General features: G+C 38.1%; 1 protein-coding gene and 1 pseudogene across 1 annotated transcript in view; both read left to right on the top strand.

The window, feature by feature from the left end:
* NCOA2 (nuclear receptor coactivator 2) overlaps positions 1–24,417 on the top strand; it is a 198,316-nt gene that overhangs the window by 114,342 nt on the left and 59,557 nt on the right. The window contains exons 4-5 of the mRNA XM_067290544.1: positions 2,613–2,714; positions 3,681–3,853. Coding sequence (XP_067146645.1) covers positions 2,632–2,714; positions 3,681–3,853 — 256 coding nt within the window. The 5' untranslated portion in view covers positions 2,613–2,631. The remainder of the gene's footprint in view (positions 1–2,612; positions 2,715–3,680; positions 3,854–24,417) is intronic.
* Positions 9,708–11,472, top strand: LOC136991258 (tigger transposable element-derived protein 1-like; annotated as a pseudogene).

The following is a 24,417-nucleotide window of genomic DNA, read 5'->3' as shown; positions in this document are numbered from 1 at the left end:
ATTTCTCAGGTGTCATTTGGGAAGTCTGAGAAAAGAAGGGATTCCCCAGCTTAATTTTTCTTCTGAACTGTAGGGCACCATCTGAGTCTCATTCAGAGTTCACATGATCTCTGGAATGTACTGCTCTCGTCATGATTATTATTTTTTCTCACCCTGGCTGCTGAAAAATTTAGTCATTGAAACAGAGCCTTGAGGGCAGTTCCAACTCTTCGTTGACAGATAGGTGGAATTGCTGTCTCCTCACAACTTCTCTTTAATTATCATCACAATTTTATTAATAGCATATTTCTTCTTCCTTCAATCTTTGCTGCTGTGTACTCCTGAAGTTGCATGTATTCAGGTAAATAGCTAACTTTTCATCAGGTAGATAAATGTGTATTTCTGCTTTTGTATTTAAATAAAATAAGGACTTACTGTGAATGCTTACCAGGGCAAGAAATGAATTGAGATATGTAGTTGTTAAGGAATAGTCAGTGTCACAGACCTCACTGGGGGCTGCAGGAGGTGTTTCGTACTGCGCAGCAAAGTCAGTGTTGGTGTGAGGCTGGGAATGCCCTGACTGCAGTCACAGGAAATTCCCCAGGAAACACAGAATTTGTGGGGGTAAATCCTCCCTTGGAGCTGAACAGGGCTGTTCAGCTGCAGAACCAAGAAGTTCTTGCTCTCCTTGAAGTGGGTGGTTCTCAAAATATCGGCAGTATATATGTGTATGTGTGTATGTGTATATATATATGTGTGTATCTGTATACACATATATATGTGTGTATATATGTGCACACACACACACACATGCACACACATATACATGTACAACACAAAAGAGAAGAAGATAGCCCAAATATTTTTCAGATAGGCTCCAGCACCATTCATGTCGAAGACCTTTTGAATCCCCAAAGGAATGGAAAAGAAACCCCCAGTCTTTCTGCTCAGTGTGTTCCTTGGGACACCAGTTTGACAGATCTTTCGGAAATGGATCGGAACAACCCGTAGGTTCATTTTCCTCCCGCTATTTGTCAAAAGCGTACACTGACTGCATCTTAGTTGCAGGAGTTTAGAGTTCTAGAAACCTGGTGTTCTGCAACCTTGCAAGTTCTTCTTCTTCTGGCCACCTGCCCTGTATAAGAGCAATAACTAACAGAAGGGCTTTCAAAACAGGGAGTAAAACTCTCTGGCAGGAAGTTCAAGTTTGCCTTCCTCGTTCGAACTGGGTGGCAGAGTGATACACACATGCGGAGCACCCACCTGGCCACTGCCTCTCAGAGCTCTAAAGGTGCTGAATTACCTTCCCGCCGCCCGCTTACGGCAGGCAATAGCACCAGCTGTCAGTCTGCATGAAACTCAGGAGAACTCGTTATCTACGACTTAGTGTGCCCGTCCTGTTACCCACACAAAGTCTGGCTGATGCACAGTATCAAAAAGGAAGCAAAGAGGAGGAGGGGAGCGTGGTTTTAACCCCCCTGCGTTCCCTCGCTGAGTTTGGGGGCAGGATGCTGGGCCGGCAGCGGGAAGGGACGCGGCGGCTCGGCAGAGGAGGAGGTGGCCCCACTTGTTTTGGTTCCTGACCGAGGATTTCCAGTCGGTGCCAGTGTAAAGTGACCCTGGAATTACAGCCTCAGGCACCCATTTTAGCAGGGTGTGAATCACCTCCTGGAGATGCCAGGCCACTTCATTACGGTCCACAGGTTTATTTTCCTGTTATCCCAAGCAATACAGGGCTGTCTGAACTGCCTAGAGACGTCTCCCTGCCGTCATGCTTAGAGAGCTAGCAGTGCCTAGGCAGGCGGTGAGCCAGGACTACCTTGTATTACATGAGCTTCTTCATTTCTATTATCTCTCTATGCTCGTTTTAACAGTGTTTTCAATCTGTAGAATATTGTTAATTATTGAAGACTCGATATTCTGGGGTAGGGGAGTTTCATGTGTTTGAGAGGTGCTTAGGACAAGCAAAGGCCAGTAGTTGGTCAGGATTTGCATGTGCTGTTTATGGCAAGGATTATAATAAGCTCGTGTTGTTTTAACACATGATAGCTTGACATGTTATTTTCCTTATGAGGTAGATTAAACGTACAAAATATTTATCAGTTCCTCAGTGATACCTAGTGCTGACAGATGTTCTGTTTCTACTGTATTGCATGTGTACTTGTGCAAACATTATGTTTTGATTTTTAACTAAAGCTGTATGTGCTACCTTTTTATGTAGCTGCGATACATGTTTCATTTCATATTTTTCAATTCTGTGGTGTTTTTCTTGTTGTGTGACATTATGGATTTTCCTTTGTCTCTCCTCATTCAACCTTGCCAAATTGCCATGAAAATTCAGCAGCCCAGGCACAAAATGTTCTTATCTGTTCTTACATAACTGGTAACAATGAAAGAGATGGTAATGCTTTATTTGCCCACCACAGATTTTGTTCTGAAGGAGTTTTGTATGTAATTTTTTAGGGTAATAAATACAGTATTTTTATTGGTACCTTTCAAACAAATTCTATGGCAAATGATAGATTTGCAAAGTAAAAACTGAGCTGAGCATGAAACAAGAGACTTAGAAGTATAAACAGAAGAACTCACGGCTTTTCCACAATAACTCTTTCCCTGTACTTTCTTCTTTTTAGTTGCTGATATGTGTTCAAGATGAGTGGGATGGGAGAAAATTCCTCTGATCCATCCAGGGCAGAGTCAAGAAAGCGCAAGGATCCTGATCAGCTTGGACCCAGGTTAGACCATTTATGTCTGAAGGCGTTGAAAAGAACAAATCACTGCTAATAATTCTTATTCTTCAAATAATTAAGGAGAGATGACTTTCTCTTTCCTTTTACTATGTGTGGCAAAAGTAGGCTGTGGTCCTTTAACGCATGCTTTCCTGATGTAGCTCATTAATAAAATTCTCTGTGGTTTCCTGCTTTCTTTCCTCGTTTAAAAGCTTCTTCTGAAAGCCTGTTATGGTTTTAAAGGCAAACAAACCAATCCTTTCCTTCAGCAAACATAACCATACCTGCATGTATTGCAAGCTCAGAATATCCAGGAATCAAACTCTACAGCTCCTTCAAAGATTTCTTCTCAGTTACAGACTGCCATTACTGTTTGTCTCATCTAGTGAGGGGATACACTTGTTAGATGAGAGGGATTTTGTGGGTTAAGAAATTGGGTATCCCCCAAAAGCTGTAAAAACAATGTAGGAGATAGCATTTTTAGACAGAATTCCATTATTTCACAGTAGGGACCCCACATTTATATGAAAACCTGCACAATTACTTCAAGAATGTTTGATTTATACAGTTTTTAATGAAGATGTAGAAAAAATGTTAAATATGCACATATTTTTCATAATTGTTAGAAAATGACTAACTTTATGTTCTAGCTAGGGGGAGTGAGTACTAAACTACACTGGTTCATCAGTTCTGTGTTGTAGTTGCTGTTCTTTTGAACTTCATATCCCAAAACTTTTTTAAAGCAAAACATGACTGCTGGGAAAAAAATAAGCCATGTCTTTTTTAATGCTGCTTTATTTGTTCCAAAAGAAATCTTTCTGCTTGAGAAACTTTTAAGTTACATTTTTATAGTGAGAGAGAGCAGTTCATTTTACTTTCATCAAATTACTCTCAAGCCATTTAAAACCATCTTCGAGCTGTCCAGAAGGCAAACAAACTGACATCAAATACATTTTTAAACTCCTCTTTCAGCCCTAAAAGAAGCACTGAGAAACGTAATCGTGAGCAAGAGAATAAATACATAGAAGAACTTGCAGAGCTGATTTTTGCAAATTTTAATGACATTGACAACTTTAACTTTAAACCTGACAAATGTGCAATCTTGAAAGAAACTGTGAAGCAAATTCGTCAGATAAAAGAACAAGGTAAGAGGACTAATTAATTGGCTTTGAATAGTTTAACTTCTTTGTTTATTTTTATTTTGTTTTTGGCAAACCTGATAGTCTCTTCAGCTTTTCTTCAGCAAACTTCCACATTTTTTTTAATCGTTAATGCAAAACACTGTAATATAATGTGAATGAAGCGTGTTAAGTATCTTTCCAGCATTTTAAAATTCAGAAATTGCTTAGAGAGGAAATAAGTCAGTCTGACTGTGCATCTAATGGAATTGAAATCTGTCGTAATTTTGACAGAATTTAAAGTTGCAGTACAGATAAAAACCCAAAGAACCAAAAAAACCTTCTTATATATGCTTTAATGGATGATGAATCCATTTAAAATAGGAATAATCCAGGAGTGTGGGGTATGAAAGTTTTTTTGTATTCCCCTTTTGCTTTCTTTTGTTCATATGAATAGATATTGTGGACTAAATTATCTGCGTCCCTTAAATCGTGACATCATATCCTGAACTACAATAGATTTGAAACTATTCTAATCTCTAGATAGAGTTCTGTTATAAATGTAAACCAGAGAACGTGACAGTTTTCTTCCTGTTCTTTGTCTAGAAGATTAGTTTTGTATTTCTTTTCTTTTGATATGTTTCCTACTTAAAGAAAAAAATCTTTTAGAAACTTTAAATTTTCGTAAGTGTTTTTTGTGGCATAAGTCAATCTGGACAGGCATGAATAGCACCGCAGGTGTTTGGGAGAGAGATTCAAATTCTTAAAGTATGTGCATATATTTTTTCTTTGAGTTTTGGAGAAGACTAGAATCTCTTCAAAACCTATGGTTAGAGTAATTCCTTCAGTTTTTAAACACTTTCATCAACATCCTTCACTTGTTCAGTATTCTCAGGTTTCTTTGGGAAAATAATGCTTCCTTCTCCATACTGTATGTGTGAATTTATAAAAGTGGAAATCCCAGGTTGTGTGATTTGGATGTAGATTTATTTCTAAAACAAGTAGATAAGAAGACCTGCAGTTCCAGACATGAGGCTATTCAAAGCTAAATGAAAAGTGGGAAGTGTCACATACGTGTCAGCTGCCTCTGAGGTGTTTGTATTTGATTAGTCTTTAGGAATGTTCCTGTTTCCCAATTTGTTCTACTAAGTTGCCATAATTTAAATAATGGACATTCTGGGGAAGTTGCCATGCCTCGTACTAGAAGTGTACCTCTTAACCTGGCACAATATCCATCATCATTTTTGCACCTTCCTGGGTTTGAGATTTAAATTTTTTCCTTCTTTAATTTGTTTTTCTTTTTTTCCCCTTCTTCCTTTTCTCACTGTCAGTTTTGGATTTTTGCTTTGCCCTTCTCAGGAGACGCGTTTTCCTCATCCCAGCTTTAGTCAAATAGGGTTAAGGAAGAAGCTATTCCTAATGACAGCAAAATCATGTTTTGCCTGAGAAACATGCACGGTGGTAAACCTGTTAGCCCACTTGCCAATTCTCTCAACAGCTTTGCTCTAGAAAATTTAGTTCAAAAATTTGGCTCTAACTAATGATAACTGGCAAATCCAGGGTTTTGCTGTTCAAGGCCAGAAGCAATATGAAAAACAGTTTTCCTATTATTGTAAGACAACTTTCCCAGGCTACTTCACACTCATCAGACCAGGTCACATTTAAATTATTTAAGTCGTCACAAACTAACAATAGTACTGGAATTGTACCAAAACCGAATGTGCACTTCATTTTCTAAGCTCATAAAGTTTTATTTTAAACAACTGAAAATACAATTCTAAAGACAGACTAAAATGCTATGCATACTTTTTATTAAAACAAGTAAAAGTAGTTTGCAACCATTGAGCAATAAAAGATACTAAATTACTTTTTATGGTGATTTGTTCCACAAGGTTCTTCACCTGAGAACAACTAGACTGTCTGATAACTGTTTGTATCTTTACATATAAAACTCATAGCTAGGTACAGACTAGACTTTAATCCTTTCTAAGGGGTACTGCAAAACACTGAGCTCTTCAAGGCACTCATTAACAACATCTTGGGAGCTAGAGACAAAGATTAGAATGCTTGAAATTATTCCTTTAAGCTAATTGATAGTTTGATAACTGCCTTCTACATAGAAGCTACATCTGTTTGCTTTTATAGCAAATTTAAAGGGATTTTTATTTTTATATATAAAATTTTCATTTTAAAAAAAAATTCGAATCACAGCATCTTATGAAATGCAACATTGTTTTTGAACAGACACTTTGTTAACAAATAGGACTTTAATGATCAAACTGCTTGAGCAATACACCTATCCATCTGTTGAGTGCCACAAAAAAACAGTGACCTAATCATGGTAAACATGTTGAAGAGCTAAGGACGATTTTACTGTTGCTGTCTCATACTTGGCAGGTAGTTCATGGCATCACACTGGGAATGCTGAGCTTGTATCATCCATCATTTAAATCTATTAAGTTTACAGTTGTTCTGCATCTTTCTGATTGCTTCTCCACTGCTAAGGAATGAAAATGAAGAAGGAAAGAATACAGCTTGGTCTTCATTTCCCGTGTTAAGCTTGCTGGGCTGGTAGCTGAAAAAAGTAATAGTATTTTTGCTGTAATAATACTACATGATTTAGTATAATATTATGCTGATACATTTGGCATGCAAATATGTATTTGCAATACTATATCTGTTATCTTTACATCATTTCTCACAGAATATACTTAAAAGATTCTTTAGTTGTGGCATGTTAGAGATTAATTTTATTATATGTGAGTAACTGAATTCATTAAATCAATTAAAGATATTTGGAAGATGTAACCATTGCATGTATCTTTGATCTGGGTTTTGAGATGTTTTTAGTACTTGGGAGTATGAAGATGAGTTTCTTTACAGAAGCTTAATTTTCTTCTGTGGACTTTTACTGTATTATCTGACAGTGATTGGGTAGAGATTTGTGGGTGTCCAGAGGAGATGAAAAATTGTGATTTTGGTGTGAAGATGAAACAGCAGTTGTATTCCTGTAAATCCTAAGTGAGTATTTCTACTGGAGATATGAGACCTGTGTTTCAAGCAGCTTGGAAAAAAACACCTTTCATTCAGTTTTATATTTATGACATGAAAGTGATATATAAAGGTGTTTATATGTTTGTGTTATATGGTCATGAAAGTGTAAGCTCTCCTGCTATTTGCAGCCTATGTTAGATCAATTAAAAGAATAGTAGTCATATATGTTTCAGATGTGTATATGGTGTAGACAGATGTGTACAAGCACATTAAGTTCTGATTTACACATGCTTAATTAAAAAAGTTTGGTTTGGGGAAGTGTAAGGACCACTGGGGATGAATGTTCCTTTATATGCCAGACAACCAAGAAGCAGTAATTTTTTTTGAATATCTTTTTTTTAAGTACAATCAGTAAAATAGTGCCTGATGGATTTAGGATCCTGTATCTCATTTTTGAAAACTTCAGCATTTAAGATTGATTCATTTAAGTTATATAAGCACTTCTGAAAATGATTTTACATATCTCAAGACAACAAATTCCAATAACAAATGAAAGGAATCTGGATTCACTTCTTCCTCTTGCATTAGTTTACAATCAGTTGAACTGTTTCACATCAATCTCATTTGATTTCATATCTATAGTAGGTTTTTTCCTTAAATTGTGTAATCTGTTTGATTCTCTCATCATGTTAGTATTCTCTTTCTCATTATGTTTTTGGTTGCTACATCCTCCTTTGGTTGATATTTTTGCCTTCTTCGCATTAAAAAGGATAGCAAGATTAAACCTTTGCCCTTAGTTTAAAGCTCTTTTTATCCATCAGGCTAACCTCAATCTCAGCAGGTAAATAGCCCACATTACTATAGGAGAGACTATTCATATATGTTTCACTGCTTGAACATCTCCTGGGCTCAGTCTTTGAAACCTCCTTTTCTTTATTAGCTAGTTGTGCTTTTACCCTCTTCTCTGAGTATCAGGAATATACTGAAAGTGTGTTAGGTACCGTAGGGTACTGGAGATCACTGTAATCTTCCTTATTGGTTTCTCTAGCTAAGCACAGTACCTTTGACCCCTTCAGCGGAAGTGCTGGAGAATGTGTCCTGACGTAAAGTCCAACACATGGATTTCTTTTGCTGCTCCCCTGTGTTCCTTTTAAAATCCAGGTCTGCATCTCTTCTCTTTCTTTTTCCAGCCTGCATGCCTTTCTGTTTTCTGGAGCCTTTTTAGGATGACAACCACCTGTCTTATTTAGATACATGTACAGTGAGATACAACCTACTGTACCAAAGTATCCCCAAATGCACTTTTATATGTCAGTTCCATTTTTCCTCAGTGTCCAGCTTCCATATGTCACCAGTTGCTGACAAGGTTTTGCATTCTGTATATTAAATTTGCAGTAGTGCAATGAAGGGATATCAGGATGGTGATTATCAGTCTAGCTGTTAATGTACACTTCTGATCTGTCAGATCTTGTTTTCAGCATGGCCTTACAAGGCAGGCCTTGGATAGAGTGAATCACCATGTGAAAGCTAAGCAATGTTGGGAGAAAGAGAAGTCGTTGATGAAAAGAGACCTGCAAGAGCTTTTGGACCTCTATGAATTAAGAAAAAGAAGCCTTGTTATTAATCATATATATCTTCTTTTCTGGTTTCACATTGATACTAAAAACAGTTTTTGCTTCCTGATAGCAGTACTACTTTGTAACCACATGTTCACTCCAGCAGATATTCTGTTGTTACCTCCAGCACCAGTACGCAAGGAAAATCACTTGCTAAAGGAAAATAACGTGGTCTTAAAGCTGTAATGAGATGCTAGTTTGGCTGCTGCTACTTTTAATTTATCAGATCTGAATTCAGATTCATATTTCACAAGGTATTTAAGCAGCTGCCTAACTTTAAGCACATGAGTAATCCCTGTTAAGTCAGTGGAACTACTTACAGGTTTAAAGTTATGTGCATAAATGTCTTACCAAATCAGGGTATTAATAAGAGAGCCTATGCAGACATGTTTTTCATTTGTTGTTTTTGCTTTGCAAATATTTCTGTTGGTTAATTTTACATACTATACGTTATTGTAAGTAGATTGGGGGGTCAAGAGATTTAAAATTGGTGCCATCGTCTACATTAATTTGTCGTTTGTTGAATCTTTTCTGAAGGAATTCTGCATGGCTATTATAACTTATAGGTGCTGTACAGGCTGATAGGATTTTAAGACTGAATTAAGTGTCAGAGGAATTTGTGCTGTGAAGTTAAGCAATTAATTCATAACATTTACAAAAAATCTATTACTGAATTTGCTGTGCTGTCTCCTCTACCTACAGCTGAGAGTGATGCAATGAAAATGGCTTTGATCTTCCTCTGTACATTGTAAAACTTTTTGGCTAAATATCCAGTTATGTTGACTTTACTACTTCCACGCCTCCAGAGAACTACTGATTCACAGAACAATTTAATCTGTTTTTAGGTACAGGCATACCTCATTTTATTGTGCTTCGCTTTATTGCGCTTTGCAGGTATTATGTTTTTTGCAAATTGAAGGTTTGTGGCAACCCTGTATTGAGCAAGTCTGTTGACACCATTTTTCCAACTGCATGTGCTCACTTCGTGTCTCTGTGTCACATTTTGGTAATTCTCACAATATTTCAAACTCTTTCATTATTATTATATCTGTTATGGTGATCTGTGATCAGTGATCTTTGATGTTACTATTGTAATTGTTTTGGGGTGCCACAAACCACACCCATATAAGACGGCAAACTTAATCAATAAATGTTGTGTATGTTGCGACTGCTCCACCGACCGGCCGTTTCCCTGTCTCTCTCCCTCTCCTCGGGCCTCCCTATCCCCTGAGACACAACAATATTGAAATCAGGGCAATTAATAACCTACAATGGCCTCTAAGTGTTCAAGTGAAAGGAAGAGTCGCACGTCTCTCACTTGAAAGCAAAAGCTAGAAATGATGAAGCTTAGTGAGGAAGGTGTGTTGAAAGCCGAGAGAGGCCGAAAGCTAGGCCTCTTGCGCCAAACAGTTAGCAAGTTGTGAATGCAAAGGAAAAAGTCTTGAAGTAAATTCAAAATGCTACTCCAGTGAACACATGAATGATAAGAAAGCGAAACAGCCTTATTGCCGACATGGAGAAAGTTTTAGTGGTCTGGTTAAAAGATCAAACCAGCCATAACATTCCCTTAAACCAAAGCCTCATCCAGAGCAAGGCCCGAACTCTCTTCAATTCTGTGAAGGCTGAGAGAGGTGAGGAAGCTGCAGAAGAAAAGTTTGAAGCTAGCAGGGGTTGGTTCATGAGGTTTAAGGAAAGAAGCCATGTCCATAACATAGAAGTGCAAGGTGAAGCAGCAAGTGCTGATGTAGAAGCTGCAGCAAGTTATCCAGAAGATCTAGCTAAGAGAATTGATGAAGGTGGCTACACTAAACAACAGATTTTCAATGCAGACGAAACAGCCTTCTATTGGAAGAAGATGCCATCCAGGACTTTCATAGCTGGAGAGGAGAAGTCAATGCCTGGCTTCAAAGCTTCAAATGACAGGCTGACTCTCTTGTTGGGGGCTAATGCAGCTGGTGACTTGAAGTTGAAGCCAATGCTCATTTCCCATTCCAAAAATCCCAGGGCACTTAAGAATTATGCTCAATCTACTCTGCCTGTGCTCTATAAAGGGAACAGCAAAGCCTGGATGACAGCACATCTGTTTACAACATGGTTTCCTGAATATTTCAAGCCCACTGTTGAGACCTACTGCTTGGAAAAAAAGATTCCTTTCAAAATATCACTGCTCATTGACAAGGCACCTGGTCACCCAAGAGCTCTGACGGAGGTGTACAACGAGATTAATGTTGTTTTCATGCCTGCTAACACAACATCCCTTCTGCAGCCCATGGATCAAGGAGTGATTTCGACTTTCAAGTCTTATTATTTAAGAAATACTTTTCGTAAGGCTATAGCTGCCATAGACAGTGATTCCTCTGATGGATCTGGGCAAAGTAAATTGAAAACCTTCTGGAAAGGATTCACCATTCTAGATGCCACAAGAACATTCGTGATTCATGGGAGGAGGTCAAAATATCAACATTAACAGGAGTTTGGAGGAAGTTGATTCCAACCCTCATGGATGACTTTGAGGGTTTCAGGACTTCAGTGGAGGAAGTAACTGCAGATGTGGTGGAAATAGCAAGAGAACTAGAATTAGAAGTGGAGCCTGAAGATGTGACTGAATTACTGCAATCTCATGATAAAACTTGAACGGATGAGGAGTTGCTTCTTATGGATGAGCAAAGAAAGTGGTTTCTTGAGATGGAATCTACTCCTGGTGAAGATGCTGGGAACATTGTTGAAATGACAACAAAGGATTTAGAATATCACATAAACTTAGCTGATCAAGCAGCGGCAGGGTTTGAGAGGACTGACTCCAATTTTGAAAGAAGTTCTATTGTGGGTAAAACGCTATCAAACAGCATCGCATGCTCCAGAGAAATCCTTCGTGAAAGGAAGAGTCAATTGATGTGGCAAAATTCATTGCTGTCTTATTTTAAGAAATTGCCACAGCCACCCCAGCCTTCAGCAACCATCACCCTGATCAGTCAGCAGCCATTAGCATCGAGGCAAGACCCTCCATCAGCAAAAAGATTATGACTTGCTGAAGGCTCAGATGATGGTTAGCATTTTTTAGCAATAAAGCATTTTTTAATTAAGGTATGTACGTTGTTTTTTTAGACATAATGCTATTGCGCACTTAATAGACTACAGTATAGTGTAAACATAACTTTTATATGCACTGGGAAACCGAAAAATTTGTGTGACTCGCTTTATTGTGATATCTGCTTTATTGCGGTGGTCTGGAACGGAGCCCGCGATATCTCCGAGGTATGCCTGTAATGCAAAACGTCAGTTCCTTTTCTGCCTCTGATGAAAAGTAGTCATTAGACAGCAAACTCACCGAGTGTGAAATTTCATAGCTTTTGCTTGTTTTACTGGGGTTGCGTATCGTGCAGACTAGTGGGCTTAGGCCTTGTCTACATACAAGTTAAGATGCTTCAACTATACTAATAGTTTTCTGTGGAAGCAGTATTAATATGGTACCAGTATGATTTATGAGAAGAGCAGCTGAAGGCATCTTTAATAGCAGTGTCTTCCCAATTTTCATTGAAGTTTGAGGTTTCAGGAAAACACACCAAAATAAACCTCAAGCTATAATGAAAATTGGGAAGGCAGTGTAAAATCTATGCAAGTAACAGGATTTAGTGAATTGTTGAGTAGTTTTTTTCTCCTTAATCACAGTTAAAATCGTATCTGCTGTTTTAGAATAGATATAGCCTTGTTCCCAAAAGTTAATGAAACTGTTTACTCATCATCTGATTAGGAGATTTAAGTCAATCTTGTTTTTATTTATTTTTACTAAGAACAATAACAGAATGGACATAAAGATGTTGATGCAGAGGCTGCAGACTACTTCTAATCTGCTGGAAACCAGGCCGCTGGTGAAAGCGGTGGCTCAGCTCTTCTCTCCCCTCCACCCTTGTCCTGGCCATGAATTCCTGTTCCCTCCTGTAGGCTGGCACTCACATTCATGGGCTTGCGTGGGGCATTTGATCAGGGGTTTTGGTTTGGCTGGTCCAGGGAAGGAGGAGAGGCTTGATGCGGCCGTGGTGGGGCTGAGAGCCAGCCGTGACTGATGCACAGTTCAACCTGTGTGGTTGCCCCAGTCAGGTCAGGCATCACCGGTGGGCGGTAACAACAAAACTTGTCCTCTCACCACCTTTCAACTTGCAGTGAAGGATGACTTCAGTTCTAGTGATAATTTTCTTGAAGTTTTAGACTGGAAAGCTAAAGTTTGTGTCCAAGTTTTGGCTCACAGTTGAAGAGAAACTAAATATGAACTCATAGCTCTTAAGATACTCGTGTTTTCTACAAATAGTAATTATTGGCAGGTGTTACAGGAAAATTGCTTGTTTGTTTTGCATCCTACTTGCATTTTGCTTTTCTCTGATCTTTTTCTATTTTGTTTTCTTTCATAACTTCTAAGTGACTAAGAGAGAAAATCATTCAAAACTAGTGGAGTATTTTCGAGATAGAAATCTCCCCTCACTTTTTATCCTGCTGTGCTGCGGGTTGTTTATTATATGCTGTGTGGCTGCAAAGATAGTTGTGATCCAAGAGGGCTACATTACCAGTGTTGTAATTTGGGAAATGCTACAAAGGACTAAGGTTGTTCTGCTATATTTAACATGCTTTTGGGGATATGTCTAAAGTGTTGCCTCTTTGATCTTTGTAGGAATATTTTCATAAAAGTTTTTGTTGCTTTAATATCTAACAATCATGAAATGTGTTTTTTTACTTCTGGAAGAGTAGTAAAAATGTACTGGATAAGAAAGATGGAGACATTTCTTCCTGAAGTTTAAGATTTTGGAAGCTGCCCTCTCTTCACTAAGAGTGTATATCTGTCAGGCTGCATTTAAACTGTCATTGAATGTTTTAAAGTTCAAAACTTTACAGTTTTCCTTTTGTAGTTTATCATGTAATTTCTTATAAATAATAGAGTCACTAAATCTCGTAAAAGTGTTTAGCACTTTAAATTTGGAAAAAAGGAAATTATAGAAATTTAGGCTTGCATCCAACCCTCCAAAATAAGAACTAAGCTCCTGAGTCTGGTGTTTTCCACTAGCTGCTCTATCTTCAGAGGTGTCTGGTCAAGGAGAAATAGTAATATTAGGTACTAAGGAAGAATTTGAGTCTTAATGTTTGTATTTGCAGTCTCTGTTATACCTGGAAAGTGTGTAGTGGGAAAGGCACTGACTTTTGAACACCAGGACTTGCTGTGTGCTTCAGAAGAATGTATGCAACGTGCTGGTCTCAGCTGCATGTAAAGCAAATAAATGAAGAAGTAGACTTGATGTTAACTTAACTATCTCTGTGGAGCTTAATTTATAGAATAGCAAATTAGTTTACTGAGAGTAGTGATGATACTTCAGTCAAAATAAGCTAATCTATTATGAGGAACCTGGCTTTTGTTACACAGCTTTTATCTTTTCTTTTTAAAGATTACAGCCTGAAAAATGATCATATATTTACTCACAATAGGGTGCAATGCCTTTTATACCATGTTTGAATCTTGAAAACCTGTGGATTCACAGCACATTAAAGGAGTATTGATCAAAGGTTCCTCTGTGTTCAAACTGGAAGCAAGATAATTACATCTGTTTTAAGTCATACATTTTTTTATTTTTGTAAAAGATTGTGTATATGGACAGCTACACACTTAATTAGAAGTAAGGGTCCATGAACATGAAATGACTGAGGATATGAATTGCAACTGCTTCTTTTAGTTTCAGTTTCTTCTATACAAAGCCATAGTGTGGAACTGAGGGAAAAAATATAAGCTGAAGATTTAGGGATGACGTAGAAAGAGGATCATTTGTTTGCTCTGTTGTGTACAGTTGTTGAGCTTTTAGTGAATGTCCTTAGACAGACGGTTTGACAGCCAAGGCATATATGCCTTCTGTTTCCTTTGATCATTAAAGTGTATTGGCACATCTCTATGTATTTCACAAGACAAAGGTGCTGTAGCAAGTACGCTACAGCACACACATACTCTTGCTTGCCTGTGAAAGCAAACCACTTTTCTCCACAAGTTTGATTTCATTTTCTTGAAAGAATGAAACGAGGTCAGAGCAAATGTCAGTAAGAATATGGAGAGAGAAAAGGGCATAAATAAATTTTAAGTTCTGTTAAATATATCAAAGCGGAAATAATTGTAGCTACTCCATAACTGGAGATGCTCCAGATACTGCTGTGTTACCTAAATAGTATCCAAGTGCCCCTTTGAAAGGAGCCACGGTGTGGTACCTCTGTATATTTAGGTTCTATTCATCTTGAAGCGGAAAGGCATTTCCCTGCAAACCTTGCTTTGGTTACAGACACAAAGCAAAGGGGAACTATGCAGCCTGCCTGCCGCGCAGTATTCCTTAATAGGCAAAAACAGGATACGCTCTAATAGCTGGGCTCTACAGCCAAAGTCAAATCAGACAGGAGGTGCAAATTATTAGTAAAGAGTTAATTGAAAATTGGAGCAACTTAATTAGGAATTTGGTGGATTCCGTGCCCTATCAGCCCTCCCAGTCAGGTTTGAATGTCTTTCAAAATGTGTGTTGTAATTCAATGGAAATTCTTGGCATGATGTAGCAGTCACTTGATGAAACATTTTGGCTTGCATTACAGCGGAGATCAGACTAGACAATTATAGTGGTTCCTTGTCATCTTAAGATGTGTGAATATGAAAGGAACTAGCCTTTTACGGGTTACTTTTTCTTCTGAGGCACAATTTCCTAGAAAGACTTGGAACAAGCTACAGTTCCCATGATCTTTCTGAGAGATATGTCTTCCTGAGGTAGGTTATTCTATGTCAAATTAGGTCTGGGACTATGTTCAACATTGAAAAGGAAGTGTGTTTATATATAACAATTGATTCACTTGGAAAATGAAAAGAGAGGAGGAAGAGATGTCAAGGTTGTAAATTCTAAATATAGATTGGTAAACTCGGAGGGACCCTCATTCAGATTTTTTGTTGTTGTTGTTTTGGTGTTGGGTAGAAAACATTTAGTGCCAATAGCAGAGTATTTTTCCTGTCTTCCTTCTCTTTTACCAACCCTTTTTCCTCTGCAGTTTGGAGAAAATATTTGAATGTTTCAGTTTATTTTTCTATCTTTAGTTATTTCTTAACATCCTCCTTGATTTTTCTGAAAGCAATGATCCCTGTCAGTAGCTGTCAAAAGTGATATTTCATGTAGAATAGATTTTCTCTTTCTTTGCCTATTTCTCCCTTTTCTCATGAAGGGCTTTATTTTTCAGCCTGTGCTGTTTTCCCTTCACTCCTGTACTTTTTCTTTAATAGTTCTCCTGCATTTTGGTTTTTGCTTCTTCCTCAGTTATTACTCTCTTTTGACTTCAGTGCAGCTTTAGCCATAGTTTTGGGACCAGCATCACCATACTTGTGACAGTTTTATTCATTTATTGTTGTCTCTCTGACACTCTTTTGCTGGAGTCTATTTTTTTCCTGTAGTGCTGCAACAAGAAATCATCAAGTAGTTTTACAGAATGTGATAAAACTTGCTAATAAATTGTTGAGTGTTACAGTGATCAATATAGAGAATTACTGTGATTACTGTTAAGCTTGGAAGTTGAGTCACCATCTGTCTAGCTGCTGGAGATGTTGATTCTTAACTGGACATTATAATACAGCTTGTTGGGCCATTGCAGTTTATGTTGAAAATACAATTAATGTTTGCAGTTGGCAATCTAAAATGTAAAGATGCCCTGTAAGCTTTTTTTCTCGCTTCCTGTATATCAGTGATAGAGGTAGGGAGGCCAGTCCATAAAACCTGTTCTTAAATATAACTGAGGACGGGTATTGGCTTTTCTCAGATTCATTGTGAGTTATGGTATAAGAATACTGTTCTTTCCTTTAGCTTTGCCATGTTTGTGGAAGTTATCATTAGTTCTTTCTTTGAAGCTCAGACAAGGGGACATCCTTTATCTCAACAGCTTTAAACCTTGCCAAAGGTTTTTTTTTTTTTTGGTATAAGGACTTTGGCCCAGATCTACAAAGGGACTTAGAGTTTAGATACGTAGATCAAAAAACAGTATCCTCAGCAACTTTTCACAGAGCTACAGGGATTAAAATATTTGGGCTGAGATGAACCCAGAATCCTGTGTGAAATAACAACTATTGTTTAAAAGGTTGCAGCTGATTGTACCCTGATGGGGTGAAATGAGGGGCTACCCCTGTTCCTGTTTGCAAGCAAATGGGTACATTGCTCATGTCAGAGATGGCCCCGGGTTATGGATTCAGATCCAATCCGTGGGCTTTGCTGCAGACCAGAGTTACGAGCCTTAGTCCCAAAGAGAGGCATGACTGCAGGCAGACCTTACTCTTTAACATTTCCTGGCTCGAGCCACATTTTGTTTGGTGTACTCGATGTTATGAATGCTGAAGTGCGGCACCTCGCTCCCCCCTACCCTGCATAGGGAGCTCAGGGCTGCAGAGGAGGAACAGAGAGGCTACAGAGATCGCTGCGGCAGTGACCACCACCACCACCACCGCACTTCGGTCCCTTCCAAGCGAGCTGCTAGTCACCAGTGATTGAAGGAACTATTCGTTTTTAAGGCAGGTCAAAGTTTCTAGGCAGAAGATGGTTGGTAAAGCTTGCTAAGAAAACATGTGAAGTGCTGCTGTTTGTGTTTCCTTATTTTTCTGTTTATGCTGTGCTTCTGAATTACGCTGCCATGTAAGCCTGGGTACTGATCCCAGAGACTACTTCATCACTCTGAAATGCAGAACGAGAAGCCTTAGCGCCTGCGTGGGTTGTCAGTATGGTTGAGTTGGTTGAAGGGAGCCCTTTTTGACCTGTCGGTTTCATTAGCAGGCATTTCAAAATCTGACTGAATAAATTACTATATGTAAACATTCATGTAGATTAAGAGCAACTTTGTCTGGACGTACATCTTAGCAACAAGATACACCAAATTCTAGAGTAATGAAAAAAGATCCCTTCATTTTAAAGAATATCTTGCACAATGCCACATTAATAGTCAATAACTCCCTCTCAACAGCCATTCTGTATTCCTAAGTACCTGAAGTAATGTGGCCACCATTGAAATATATGAAACAAATCTTACACACAGTTTTGTAGAGGATTTGGATTACAAATTTTCCTTACATAACTCAAATACAAAAGTAAACAGGTTCTTTTAGGAAGCTTTTATTTTTCTTTCTGCTCTCCTTGCAGTAATAGGAACATTTGCGTTTCTAAATTCACTTAACTGTTTGACTGAGGCCTGTGCTGATGGGCAAGACAAACAATGAGAGGGGCCCCAGCTTCTATTTCTGAATCCTGAGCTATTATAGGAAGAAAACTTTACTTGTCCTTAATGATTTAGAGCTTTTTCCTAAAAGATTTATCTACTCTAATCTGGACTATTAGAAGCAGTAGGAGCCCTGTTATCCATGTTAGCATGGACACATTAAATTAAGCTTGTTTCTGTTCTTCCTTAGCTGTCTTCAATTATCTGTTCTCCATTTTGGCCTACACTTTATGGAAACTTTTTTCTCTCACGAACATCCTAGAGGAGCCCGTGATCCATCATATTTCTTGTTGGTGCGCCATATTAGGTTTCTAGAAAACTTTGCAGTCGTCTATGGCAGTTTGTGCTTTGCATGTTGTTGGGAATGATTGGGTATGTCACAAAGATTTATCATCAGCATCCTAAAATAAAGAAGATATTTTGTAATCATGGTGATGTGGCACTTGAAGAAAGGCAGTCATCTGTTTCCTTTTAACAGTTGGTTGAGTACATAAGAGTAAGGCTTCAAGAAAAGGGGTCTGGTTAGATTAATATTTCTTTACAGTATGTTATTTTGGCCTAAGTTTTGGAAACCTATATGTTTAATTATCTTGGCAACTGTATTTGCAAATTCTAGTCTAAAGAGTGTTAACCCTTGTATCTTTATTTTCAAAATTCTGCCTGTGTTTTTATGCTTCAAAGAACTAACTGGAGAGCTGTTAATGTCTGTGAAAGCAATATATTGTGATGTGTCGCTCCAGTGATTCAACTAAATTATCCAATCTAGCTGTATTTCTTGTCTTTGAAAACATCAGATCAGCCAAAATTTTAAAGAACATGGGGCTTTCTGCATTTAGATATTCGCATTAACACTGTTTTTAGAAATGAATTATCAAAACAAGATGAATTTACTCATCAAGTAAATATCTAACACTTATAAAATTGCATATGCCAAAAAACACAATAAAACTTTCTGTCCTAATTCAGTGCATACCAAAGAAAATAATTACTTTGTTGAACTGAGTGATGCTGAATATTTGTATCTAATATTTTAGTGCTGAGGTCAGTTAGCTTGGTCTTCTCTTTTGAAATTCGACCATATCGATGTAACAGATTTTAAGTTAACAGTGGCGGATGGGTAGCATTTGCTATTATGTACAGGTTTACACAAATATTTTGAAGTCATCTAAATGCCTACAAAAACAAAATTATGTGTGTCTGTTCAACTACATATACATGTTTGAATCTGCTTGTCTGATTCCAGAAAGGATAATCAGTGACTGATTAAGTTGAGGGTATCTTTGTGTAAGGCATTGCTGGCCAACTTACTTGACCTGTAATGTGTGCTCTTTTGTTGCCTAAGTATTGTATCTTAGGCACTTCTAAAATACCCTGAATTAGAGCACAAACACTCAGAGATGTGAGATTATGCCAGTTACTACACTTTCCTAGGAAATGCAAATATAAAAAATAACAGCATTTAGAACAGCATTTTAAGCCAGTGAAAGTTATACATTCTCAGCACCATTCTGGATTATGGCCTTTTGATGGGGAAGTCACCCAGGCAGTCAGCATCTTTGATGATTAATTTATTAATGCTCTTTCTCTAGACAGTCAATACACTCTGTAAAGATAGTGGCGTTTTTGGAGAAAAGAGAAAGAATGTAGATTAATACATGCGCACACACATGAATTTTGGTTTGCAAATTAATCACCCTTTCATTTTATTAAAGAGCATACACTGAAAGTGCTCAAACATTTTAATAAACTCAAAACAGTCTAAAAATTCTACAGTAGCAAAACAACATCTTCTTATATCTCTCCACTTCTTCTCAAAACCTAAGGAAAAGATCACTGTTGCAGTGTGTCCAGGCAGTCAACAGATGAAGGTTGTGATGGAAACTTAATTCCAACTTCAAGAGATCTTTATGATAAACAGCTTTCCAGTCACAATGTGCTAGTTTGAAGTCTCTCCACTGTTTAAAATGAGGCATTGGGTGAGAAATAACTTCTGGATCCAGGGTTGTTTTAAGTCTTGGTTTAGATGTCACTTAAATAATGGGGTGCCAGTTGGCCTACTGTCTTTACTGATAAATAACAATATTAGAAGTAATCTCATCAGGGAAATTATTTTGCCTGCTTTGTTGTTTTGCATTGTTCTTGGGTGTTGGGATGGATCAAGTCATTGAGGACTTGGGATCCTGGTAGGTCCCTTTCCAGTGCCAGGAGATGGGCTGTAATTCTGGGGTTTCGCAATCCTAGCAGCATTTAATAGAAACAAGAGACATCGTGAGGTCATGCCAGGTTGGAATAATCCCTGCTGCTGCATTAAATAAATGTGGAAATAGTAGATGAATATTTCTGCAAAGAATGTTATTCCTGTCAATAATTTTGTCACTTTTAGTTGCCACTAAATCCAAGAGTTAGGAATCTTTAGAGAGGCTATTTAAGTGTATTTATAGAGGGCCAGGCTCAGCCTTGACCCAAACAGAGTCTGGTACTAGCAGCGTGGCACCCAACTGGCCAACTGTGCGTTTGGGCACTCACTTCTGCAGGGGAAGGAGGGAGGCAGTTTCGCGATCACCTTTCCTTATTCCTCAGTGAATCACACGCGCCTTTGTATGTACACTTGCGATGAAGTTACACTTGCAAGGTAGTTGCCGGAATCACAGAAAGCATCGTTTTCTTTTTGAAATTAAAAGCTTGGATTCAAGAGATAGACTGCTGCTTTTCAAAATTATGAAAAAAAACCCAGGGATCACAGATGTGATGACACAAAAAAGAGGCAAAATGAGAGTGGGGAGAGAAGAAACCGAGGAAAAGGTGTTAAAATACATACTAATGTATTTAGCAAAAATACATATGGAGATACTGAGCTTTTTCTGTCTGATTGATAGCTAAATTTTGTTCTTAGTAAATTGAATTTCATGATTTTTGTTCTTGACGTCCTTATTCTCTTCCAGTTTAACTGAGCTGGAGGAGATTATTTCCCAGGCAGTGCTTTCAAAAGAAGCTGTACAGGGTGAAAAAAGTGCTGACTTGAACAAAACAGAATGGTGGAGAAATGTCAGAAGAATAGAATTAAGCAAAAGAAGACTATTGTTGATTTTATGTATTATTAATTCAGTTTGTTTCTATTCCAAAGCCCAGGATGGTTTTGTAGTGCTAATTTTACTTCAGGGTTTGTGAAAATTTTAAATATTGGCTGCCGTTACTGAATTTTTTGAGATCAGACATCACCCAAGGCTTGAAAAGCTGCATGAGTGTTTAACTATATTTGGTGTTTTTGTGTGAGTGCAAAGGTTTTTGTAAAGCTAATACCATATTGGTGCTTTTTTACTTTGGAAAGGTGGGGCGGCTCTTTGTGGGATGCTGGAGCAGCTGTGCCACGTTCAAGAATACTGAGAAGAAGGACATGCAGTGCTGGAAAGTGCGATTTCCCATGAGCAAATATAAAGCTTACCGCTTTCAGGTGCTTTTCAGCTTAATCCGCAGCATCCCCTAACTCTTGAAGCGTTGCTGCCTTGGCGACTCCGCGGGCTGGGGTGGGCAGCCCCGGGCGGGAGCCGGGCAGCGCCTCGCGCCCCGGGTGCCAGCTCGCACGGCGTAAACGTGCTGCGAGAAAGTGCAGCTGCGCTTTTTTAATATGCACGGCAGGAGATTTCAGCAGCCTGATGATATATCGTGCATTAATGTTGAAAAGATAAACACATTTGGAGAGCACAGGAAGGCCTTGTGTTTTTATGTTAGCAGAATGCTTCCTAATGAATAAGAACGTGCTGCTGGCTTCGCAGAGCCATATGGCAGCTCTTCTAATTTTAGTTCAGTGCAGATGCATAATTGTCCCTTGTTTTACCTCCTGAAACCTTCCTGAGATGTCGCATAGTTTTTCCTAGAAGACTCAATCTGTAGTTTCTGAGTGAAAAATGTGTTCAAGAGTCTAATGGCTCCCTTGCTCTGTATGATGATATAGCAACCTCACTACATAAGCTCACTGCAACCTCACTTCCCTGAAATATTAGCTGCCTTTATTCATAGGGGTGGGATAAGCTGGTCTTAAAACTGATTAGTGAAATAGTTACTGTTTCTTTGACACTGATCTTTTGAAAAATTAGCTGGTTTCAGAGAAAAAAACCAACTTGTATTGAGGCAGTGGGGACTGGTTAACAAATGTGCGTATGGATATCAGGCTCCAGCTGGGCCATGGCTTCTTGGGCTTTGAATTATGCAACTACAAGACAAAACTTCTTTCCCTGTGGTTAACCAAGCATCAAAATAACTTAGACATTCTTTACTGCTGTGCTTCATCATATGTTGCATTTTCTGTGTTGTGATCCAAAACCACTCACATTACCAAATGCAAGCTTTTTTTTTTTTTTTTGCTTTTGTTTTTTTATTTACTCAGGTTAATACATTTGAAGGTACTTTCTGTGTGACCCTATTCATGTTAATAGCTTTCTGTCCAGGGCTGCAGTCAACATCATCATTTAGCTAGTCATATGCAAGTGTTATTAAATCTAATATTTAAAAGGATAATGCCAGCTAAAATTTAGCAGTTTGGCTATTAGTCTTTCTATTAAATGTCAACATTAGCTTCTGATATCACATCTGTCCCTGTCTTTGGCTAATTATATACTTTTACTATTTCCTTGTTTGTTTGTTTGTGTTTTACTGTTACACAGTAAGTCAGGAGAGATCAGAAGAACCACACAGGGTAAATTCATTCACATATATGAACTCAAGACAAAAGTAGTCTTCTAATGCATACAAAAAAAGGAGAAGATGAGTTGTTTTCAGACAGCTGTAAAAGGCAATTGCATGTTTAAACATACAGCATTTACAGTCACTTTCAAGCAATGTTGCTGTTACTGTTATATATAATAAGGATCTTTCTTGAGTCATAGCTCTTTTTTGTGTGCAGAGCTAAGCTTTATAGTATCCCTTATAATAAATGTCTTTGCTATATTTTTGATCTGTGAGGGTATATGATTTTAGATGGGTGTGACATTTCAGTAGTAACTCCAGAAAATTGCAAAGCATATGAATTATATGGGGCATCTGAGAAAACCTGTTTCAAGCAGTATTGGATAATATAGTCGTTTCTCCCATTACCATTTTTTTTCTATTGACCTTTTCCCTCAACAGTTTTTTGATGCAGGTACTGCTCTAATATTTCAACTGCTTTTTCTTTTTGTTCCTCTTCTCCTCCAAAGAATCATACATAAGTGTCCTATGACATATATGTTGATGCAAATCTTCTTTTTTGGAGTATTCTTCATCTTTTCACAGTCCCTAAAGAGGCTAAGGTTTTGTTCTGTATTTTGCAAGCGGAAATCTCATTAATTTGTACTGGATTTTGATTTTGAAAGAAGGATCAAGGAGGGGGATTGTTTCTCTAACCAGTTCCATGAAGGAAGTTGGAGTAAAGCATGGAAAAAGGCAAAGAGAACTGTCAGGATTTCTCAGCTAGTCGTGACTGTACACCTGTTAGGAATTCCTGTTAATCTAATATGATTTCACAGAGGTTTGTCTTCAGAAACTGGAATGAGCTTCAAATAAAACTTGACTTTCCCACTGATGAATTTGGCAGAAAACATTTGTGGGTTTTTTTTTTTCTTACTTCTGCATGTCAATATAGGAAAGTAGATACAGTTTGTGATCACCAGGAAAATGCCCAATTGAAAATATTATTATGTATTTTACTGTATTGCTGTTTATACAATTGTAAACATATCCACAGTTTAAAACATAAATTACACTCATCGCTAAAATGCTACCTATTTGAATGTTTATATTCTTTGTAGTATCTCTCTTAGGAGTACTTCTATTTTATTTAATTTTCTTTTTTTTAGCTCTGGGCTAAACTCTTAATTGAGCAGAGCTAATAATTATTTCATGTGCATGAAGTTTATTCCATTTTAATTTAGATAAAATGTGCTTGATCCCTGGTAGCCATATTCATAAGGATAGGGCCAGATTCTAATTTATGCTCCCTCTCTGTTGAAACACTCAGGGCGGATGGCGAAACTCAACCTCTAGCAGAGAAACCCTTTTACAGAGGTGAAGCTATGGGAAGCCCCTTTCTCCTCCCGTCACTTCCTGAACTGGCATGAGGCTGTATTTCTTTCCATACCAAATCTCCGCTCTGTTTTTCCTGCCTTGCTTGCAAGCTACCTTGTAACATTTTCCCCGTGTTTCCCATTTGAACAGTGTCATAGCTGTTTTAGGAGGCAGCGCAGCTGGGTGGTGCAAGGTCAGGCAACCAGCTCCTGCTCTCCGCGTTATGTGCCTCCAGTGGAAAAATCTAACGACTGTGGTTAGTCACAGTGTAATACCATCAATTCCCGTGAAACTGGGAAAAAAAAAAAAGACTTATGAGAGGCTTTGCAAGGTTGGGCCTCTGCAGCTGTTTTCTTAACCCCTAACATTCAAAAATCATTAATCTAGTTTAGAAATAAGAAACACTCTGTTCTTTTCGTTTGTGTGTAGGGCCCCCAGTGAACCTAAAAAAGATAGGAGAAGGAAAAAAAGGGAAAGTAAACCTTATGTTTTCGCACCACTACTTAACTCCAGAAGCTGGAACTGTAAGAAAAACACAAAATCCAGACTTGTGATAAAACCATGAGTCTTGTCATCACTAGAATTCATGTGTCAGTTGTTGTTGGTTTTTTTTCCCCAACCTTTCCGCAACAAATTTTTGTTCTCAGTTAGCGCTGAAGAAAAGATTTGCTTTTCAAGACCTTCCCTGTGCCT

The sequence above is a fragment of the Apteryx mantelli genome, chromosome 2, assembly GCF_036417845.1.
Source record: "Apteryx mantelli isolate bAptMan1 chromosome 2, bAptMan1.hap1, whole genome shotgun sequence".
In the NCBI taxonomy this organism is placed as follows: domain Eukaryota; kingdom Metazoa; phylum Chordata; class Aves; order Apterygiformes; family Apterygidae; genus Apteryx; species Apteryx mantelli.
The sequence above is the reverse complement of the archived record's forward strand: the minus strand, read 5'-3'. Positions and strand labels throughout refer to the sequence as shown.